At 49.6% G+C, this 7920-nt stretch overlaps 3 protein-coding genes across 3 annotated transcripts; 1 reads left to right on the top strand and 2 right to left on the bottom strand.

Moving 5' to 3' along the window:
• Window positions 1-498: 498 nt before the first annotated feature.
• On the bottom strand, window positions 499-2623 carry PV07_12028 (uncharacterized protein; the record flags this gene model as incomplete). Its single annotated transcript, XM_016399514.1, has 1 exon — window positions 499-2623. The coding sequence occupies one exon, from the start codon at window positions 2621-2623 to the stop codon at window positions 1061-1063; it is 1563 nt and encodes a 520-aa protein (XP_016244076.1). The 3' UTR covers window positions 499-1060.
• A 430-nt stretch (window positions 2624-3053) lies between these two features.
• PV07_12027 (uncharacterized protein) lies at window positions 3054-4505 on the bottom strand (the record flags this gene model as incomplete). Its single annotated transcript, XM_016399513.1, has 1 exon — window positions 3054-4505. One exon carries the CDS (start codon window positions 4503-4505, stop codon window positions 3054-3056), a length of 1452 nt encoding a protein of 483 aa, XP_016244075.1.
• Window positions 4506-4777: 272 nt separating this feature from the next.
• On the top strand, window positions 4778-6098 carry PV07_12026 (uncharacterized protein; the record flags this gene model as incomplete). The annotated part of the gene is made up of 2 exons (XM_016399512.1): window positions 4778-5685; window positions 5735-6098. The coding sequence occupies exons 1-2, from the start codon at window positions 4997-4999 to the stop codon at window positions 6096-6098; spliced, it is 1053 nt and encodes a 350-aa protein (XP_016244074.1). The 5' UTR covers window positions 4778-4996.
• Window positions 6099-7920: the final 1822 nt, after the last annotated feature.

Genomic DNA, 7920 nt, shown 5'->3' with positions numbered 1-7920 from the left:
AAATAGGGCGGCACAAACGGTGCAAATATCCTGTTGCACTAACCCTGAAAGGGTAAATGGGACAAAGTCTTGGCAATAAGCAAACTTACCCATGTGCATCTACATACTTAAGCCACTTCTATCTCTTCCTTCCTCCTTCCTTCTCAGTTAGTTAGATCAGTTCAGTCAATTCAGTCATGTCAAGTCTATTACTCCTACATATCCTAGTCGTTCTAGTGCAGGAGATGGCAGTAAATGACAGGTTGCGAAACATGGTCAGGTCGAGAAATGGTACTTTTCCAATGTGGACCCGTTCGCGTATGGAAAATGCGGTCGGCGCGCTCGTTCCGAGCGACACAAGCCCTAGAATTCGAACCGTCCACGGAATACCTCGTACCCAGGTGATTGATCATCGTATTCATCGCAATAGCGAGAACGGCGGCACCTGTTGCACCAACCCTAGTCCCAATTCACTGCGGCACAAGTCGTCAACCTTGTTTCATAGATTTCATAGACTTTCTACAATCAATCAAGTTATTCATCCAACAGCACCAACGCCGCCTCCAAGGGTGTCGTAGAGCGGAAGTCGAGTTGCTAAAAGGACAGCGGCCTAAACACCTAAAATGCCGAGAACAGGAAGATGAATTGTCACTTTTCAGAGCCTCTCCGGCTTGCACAATTCCCCACTCTGCGTTCGACGTTGGGTATTCAACTCTCTTTTGGGTCGACAGCCAGCCAACCAACCAGCCAGCCAAGCCAGCCAAGTACTTCATAACTTTGGCTGGTAAATCCAGGCACGCCCTTGTAGACGGACTTGACTGCTGCCCATGATCGAGGCTCATCCTAAAAGCCTTGCCGTTCTTTGGTTAACGACGGCATTGAAAAGGTGGTTTGGCTGGCGTGCCTTTTCAGCACGTCAAGCTGCATGTCAGGGGTTCGGCTATGTTATCCGGGCTTCTCCTGCTGTAGGCGAGCCTTACAAGAGCGACGTCGAAATACTGCAGCGACCGGAGTTGTTCAGAGTATTGGACCATGGCGGTGTGCTGGGCAGAAAATCTCAACAGTCGCCCGGCCCTCGGTATCAATCTTCCATCGGAGTGTCAAAGGAGGCATCATCCGTGTTAGGGAAGGAGGGTTCTATGGCGATGTCGTCCTCAGGCTGTTGTTGGAGCATTGGAAAGGATAGTCGCCGGCTCTCAATTGAGTCGGTAGCTTTTAGCAACGATCCCACTGCAGACTCCAGGATACCACCGGCAATCTCCAGAAACTCAGCACTCTTGCTAAATACCCTCAGCGTCCATCGGTATTCCTGCAGCCGTCTCTGATAGAATTCTGCTTCTTCCTGACTCACTGAAGTGACAAAACACAACCCAGCAAACGTACCAATCAAGGCGAAATTAAACTTAGAGGAGAAGTACCAGAAGGATTGAAGGTGCTCGGGCCTCAGTCTGTTAAAAAAGTCCATAGCACTAATAAGTCTTGCTTTCGCGGCGGACCGACAGATCTGAATCATATAAGGATCGGTATTGCGTGATAGTGAGCGTAGAATCCGTCGATGTAGAGTGATCTCAGTGGCAAAGTACGCAAGGTGTAAGTAACCCACGGAGCTCAATTCGCCAACTTTAGTGGCGTCCATACGAAGTGTCTCTGGTATGTCCGCGTACCATGACCGTAGCTTGAGCTGAATTGGCTTCGCGCGATTAAGAGTCGCCTTGATGCTGTCATAGGATTTCCTGATCTCCATTTCTGCCTTCAATGAATATAGTGAATCTAGGATCTCTGCAAGCATTGTTGTGAGCGTGATCATAGCGCTAAAGAGGGCCCTGCCTTTTTCAACCTCTATACTCTCGTCTTCTTCTTCATCTACCGCGCTGTCTAGGAAGTCACTGCTGATCATAGGCTGCACAGCCCAGTTCATGGAGGAGATGTGAGGAGGTCGTCCGTATATCAAAGCGGACCAAGTGTCTTGCATAAAAAGTGCCCATCCAAGTCGTTTCCGGAGCGCTCGCTCCCAGGCCGGTATTCGCCAATTTGAACAATCTAGGTGCAGTCCGAGATCTTGGCCGATGGCAACAAGTTGAGATGTTAGCTGCCAAGCTTGATTGCTACCTAGTCGTTGCAACAATAGGAGACCTGCTTGTACCGTAGACAATTTTGCTCGATGCGAGACATCTTGCAAAGTACGATAAGCGATATCTTCAAGTTCAGTAACGTCTGGCTTGGTCAGCGTCGTAAGTTCAGCACTGTAGGACCACCAATTTAAAGCTAATATATAGATAGCGGCAAGTAGAGGAGGAGAAAAGTCCCGATGTGTTCGACTGTACTTCTCTAGGTAAACTTTCTTATGTAAAATCGGAAAGCTGGGGTGGACGATCCGGAAGTAGAGTCGGATTAGAGCATCACCATGAGGAGCGACGATCTGTTCGATGTTGTCGAGCTCCTTAACCTCCCTAGCGTAATTGGGAGAACTCGAGTCGGTATATTGATGGAAGAACTCGTTTGGGCCAACTTTGCGGAAGGATCCATGATTAGCGGGACTTTTACCCTTGATGTCGTCGTATAATTGGAGCTCTAAAAGTGCAAAGTCATGTTCGTCTGTGGGCCCGATATATTTTGCGTATCGATGATTCTGGAGTCTAGCCATGGACTGTCAGCGGAGAGGAAAGATGGTGGGAGGAAAGCTCTTTTACCCCAAAGTCTCTTTGAGCAGATCTTCGCCCTGCAAGTTTGCATAATCGTCGATAACGGGGCCAGTGCGAATGGATTCAGCGGAGGCGGGGGATTGTGTATGGGGTTTGTGGCGATCTCTAACTTCTTGAGTCGCATGAACACGATGCGTTTGACTCTGAGCTGGCTGGGAATTTCGAGTACGATGCATGTCCGATATCTCCTTTGGTGTCGGCAGGCGGATATTCTCTACGTGAATTTTGAAGACACGGGCAATATCCTCACATACAGGCCCTATGGGAACCATGTATGCCCATGGGATATCATTCTGGATAGCTATGACAAACCCGCAAAGCTGACGATCGTATACTACCCAGGCGCCGGAGCAGCCAGACTCTATAACCAAGTTAGCAACTAATAATATCTAGGAATGATTGGTACCTCCGTAAAGGGTTGTCCAGATTCATAAGAATGGTCTCATAGCTAGAATTTCCAATCTTCACGGTGGCAGGACATCCTAAGATGTTGGCCTTCAGCTCACCTGAGCTGGTGGCGACCAAAGCGACCGCATTGTGCGGGGATTCATGCCCGGTAAATAAAGATTCCACGAATTTATTGCCCACTATATTAGGAAGCATAACTCGTTGCCGATCATTGGCGGGGATAGATGAAAGGTTCGCTAAGGCCCAGTCTCTGTCATATCGAGACCGTGCTCCTGGATCTCTGTCAGTTTGTTGGGTCTGCTTGACAACGATCTCAATTTTGAACGACAACACATCACAGTCAGCAGTTGACGGCTCTGCAACCTGCTTGCTGGCCATGTATCCTTCATCTCCAGCGCTTTGTCCGCTGAAAAAATGTCCATCACTCTCTTCTTCAGTCATACTACTGGTATCCGTAGAGTAGTAGCGGGGGTCCGAATCGTCCTCGTCCGAATCGTCAAAGTCTTCCCAAGTCAGGCAGAATGGCGGCTCGTTGGTATAGATCTTCACAACACCATTATCACCCATGCTGTTCATTGTATTGAGCACTAGGCTCGTTTGCTGCTCGGTTAAGAGCGTTCCTTCACGAAATGGATGCTGTGCAAGCAGCCCGAAGATTCGTTCGTTCACAACGATCAACCCTCCAAACGTGCAAAATTTGTGCTGCATAGTCCCTTGGGGTGGTACCAAAACTGCTGCACCGCACGATGTCCGCGCCCCGGAAGATAAGAGGAGGGTTGACTCTCCAACCACTAAGGAGTTGACCGGAAGATCGCCGTCTAGACTGGCGCTCGTGGAAAATCTGCCCCGGATCACAAAGATACAACATGTGTTTTCTCGAATGGCCCTTCTTAACCATTTCTTCTTTTTCAGATATTCCTCTAGTCGTCTTTTGCTCACCTGGTCTTCACATTCGATGAGGAGAGCAGGGGTCAATTTTTGGGCGTCAATACCAGCCCGCAGGTAGTGAACAATGTGTGAACTGTCGTTTTGGTCCCATCCAAGACATAGGCGTTCATATATATCTTGCAACTTTTTCAAAGTTGCATCAGGCAGTCTTTCATATTGAACGAAAATTCCATCGTAGTTGGCAGGGGTCTGGTTGGAGTTTTGTGACGTTGCCATGGTACTTGTTACGGAAGGAGCGATGTCGCTGGAGGCTGTAGAGACATTTGAGGCTACGTTTGATAAAGTGAAAGGATCTGATAATGAGGCTGAAGGGGTTCGTGTACTTCGGGAGCCTGCGGAGTGAATTAGCTCTGAGAGTTGAGTTGATATTGATTGTTGCGTTGCTGGCGATTGCTGCACCCGCATCGCGATTTTGGGGGTTCTGTCTATCGTGACTTTGTCCCTCATCTTCGTTATGTCGCAATGCATCACTGATGCATTGGCATTTCAGGTTGGCTCGAATAAGCTCATGAGGCATACCATATAACAGCTGGTGAACGTTATAGCATCCTTCGCTTTTCAGCTGCGCTCGATTTGCAAAAACCACCTGTGTCACAGCCTAAGCCTCACGTGCACAAGCCTCACGTTCTGCGCGTGGCTTGCCTGGTCTTGGCGACGCGGATCCGTATCCTCTCGTTGGGCATCGCACTCGGAGTACTGGAATTCATATCATATTTTTGCACCCACTATGTCGAGTCCTTCCCTTTTGTCCGCTTGCAGCCGAGTTATTTCCTGCAAGCCTTGTGCCACTGTGATGCAAAGGAACTTGAAGGCCACATAATTAGCGGTTACGTTGGGCCGCCAAGGACGCCAAGCAGGTTATATGACTCCAGTCTAGGTAGTCGCACAACAGATCCTAGCATTCAATCATCCATTGCAGTTGGTTCAACAATAAATAGCCTTATACTTTCGAATCATTTATGGCAGGGACGCGGGCTTTGATTACAGAAGAACCAAATAATGAGGTGAAGTTCTTGATTGGGAAAGAGTTTTTTGGTGACGGGTTCTCCCACACAGATGGATTCGCACGATTTGCCTCGTACTTTGAATTTCACGCGAAGGAAGTTAGGGAACTCCAATTCAGCCGTTTCCAGGGAGCGAATCAGACTGCAGAGCTTGCCATCAAAACTTATCAGGATTTGGCTGATGTTATTCACGTTCTTCGCGAGAATCCAGCCTACACCCGTCCAGATATCCGCGCGGAACTGCAAAAGAAGCTCTCGCATAATGGAGATGTAGCCATTAATAGAGCGATTGACATATGTTTAAGGTGGTGGCTCATGCTCAATTTGCGAGAAGATATGTTTAAGGGACTTGGAAGTGGCCGACCGAGCTTTCAATGGGACGACAGCACGCAGTTAAGGAACTACGTGGGCGAACTGTTCCCACGATCCAAATGGCAACTAGGTCGCAAGGAAAGCCGCCTCGCTCCTGAATTCACTGTGGCCTATATGCACAATGTTTGTAAACTCAGGATACGTTGGACGTCAAGCCTAGAAGATCACTTGCGACTACAAATTAGGGACGAGAAGACCTTGTGGATTTTCCCCTACAAGGCTTGTCTTGTGGCCTGGCTTCACGGCAGAAACAGCAACAAGGATGCATGCGCGTACGTTACATTGCTCTTTGATTACGAGTCATACTTATGGGATGAGAAGTTCACTGCTATCCCGCGAACTCCTTAGGGAGACGATTCGTTCATTGAACCTACTATTTCCAGTGGGTACCAAGGCGGACGACACTGAGAAGTTTCTCCACGAGGAGGCCCAAACTTTTCAGTCTATTGGACCATTTGAATCCTCAAATTCACTGATGGATTTCGATCACTGGAGAGACAGACTATTGGACTTACATGAAATGGTCTTTTTGAATCAGCCATTTACCATAAAGCGCTTTTGGCAAGGGCTGCAAGATCCTGAGAAGTTCATGAATTTCTGGGTCGTGCTAGTCCTGATCTCCGGCTTAACACTTGTTTCCACCATTGCGAGCATCATACAGGCGGTGAAGGCTTTCCAGGCTTGATAACTAGGCACAAAAACTTCGGTCAGTTCTTCCTTGATTCCCTGGTTTGGCAGAGAAATGTGATCTCTAATGATGACGACTCTATCATATCTTATGTCGAGATTCCAATGCAGCCCTGCCTCATACTGCATGTTGCCTGTACTCTTCCTGTGGGTATACAAGAGTGTATGCGATGATGATGAGGGGATGAGCGGCTCGCTGATAAACGAACAATGTCATCTTTGCTCGACACACTTTCTCCTTTTGTACAGGATACTGTAGATGTCCTGGTACCAGCATCACATTCAACTCCATATCTATCGCTCAAGACCTTCCTGCGGTTCAGAGTTTCGCGCATCGTCACCTTCTACTCGATAGACTAGCAGATGTACAATGGGGGTTCCTGTGTATGGGTCTTCTCTGGCTCCCAGTCCGCCTCTTCTATGAATGTCAATTTGCCTAACTGTGAGGGCGGGCAGGGGATGGATGCTCGTGGAGTGCCATTAGATGCATATCTAGGAGTCACGGAATCAGGAAGGGGTATCGCGGCGGCTGCACGGCTCGAAGGCGTCCGCACCGGTTGTGACGAGTACTGGGAATCCCAGAATCGAAAATATTTCGCATTTCAAATTCACAGTCGGAGTTCGTTCCTATGGCGTTGATGATCAATTCCCAATGTGATGGCATGGCCACTTTCGAAGGGGGTGCGAGGTGTCATGGTCATCACACACGCACGCGCACGCAGTGTCAGCAGCTACGTGGACTTCCAGCGTCAACCAGTTTCATTCAGCTTGAGCTGAAAAGTGCTGCAGACGGGCCGCGCACGGACAATCACTTCATGGCAGACCGCTGACGTGTTTTATTTCTCACCCGCAATCGCAACGGCGCACATAAATGCACCTCTCGATTCATCTTGTCGTCACCGTGAGCCAACGGCCCATCCTGCCCGATGTCGTTAGCAAATGGATTGAGCGTGCATGACAGCGCTGCCGCGCTGGTTGCGCAGACATATGCTCGGATACATGGCGTCAGGCAGGTTCCCGAATATTATCTCTGCAATGAGGGATATTTCGATTCGACACAACGGCAGGAAAAGTTCATGCAGCAGGGATCGTGGTTGTTCGGCAGGAGATTCGCGTTCGCGGACCACGGGGGGCTCTGTGCTAGCGATAAGGTTTTCATGGAGGCGCGGACAGATAAATCTGGAGGACTCGAAACACCTGACAAATGTACACAGAGATCTCCTTGTTCAACAACGTAGCAGGGCATCCTCTTAGGGATCGCACCTTTCATCAGGGCCGAAACGGGCTATCATAGATGTGATTGGTTAAAGTTACCAAAGGCTGGGTGTGCGCAACGTTGGCGCGTGTGAGGCTGGGGCCTAAACGGGAGCCTCACTAGCACGTGAGGTGGCACGACAGGAGGAGGCCAGAGCCGTGAGGGCGCAGAAGGGAGTGGAAGGGGAGCGCGAAAGAGCAGAACGGAGCGGACGAGGGGGCGAACGAGGGAGCGAGTCGACTAAATAGTCGTTAGCGGGCGAGGGAGAGCAAAGCGGCGGGTGATTAGTCAGCTGAAGGGTGGTAAAAGATATTCGGGGACTATATATATCTACGAGGTATAGTATACCTTATATATCCCCCGACTGTGGTTTGTCCCTTACCATTTTCGTTCAGGGAAGGGAACGCGGCCGCTTTACTCGGGCACGTGACGGAGCGTCGTGGGAGCCACGGCGGAGTACGGGGGACTGCGCCCGGGCACTGGGCGAGCCGTGGGGAGCTTGTCTAATGCCCATTCTCAGAAGCCAGTTTGGGCTCAAGGGGGCCCCTTTGGGCCTCGACTGTGA

Source organism: Cladophialophora immunda (genome assembly GCF_000835495.1).
Source record: "Cladophialophora immunda strain CBS 83496 unplaced genomic scaffold supercont1.7, whole genome shotgun sequence".
NCBI classification, from domain to species: Eukaryota; Fungi; Ascomycota; class Eurotiomycetes; order Chaetothyriales; family Herpotrichiellaceae; genus Cladophialophora; species Cladophialophora immunda.
This window is presented reverse-complemented; position numbering and strand designations above follow the sequence as displayed.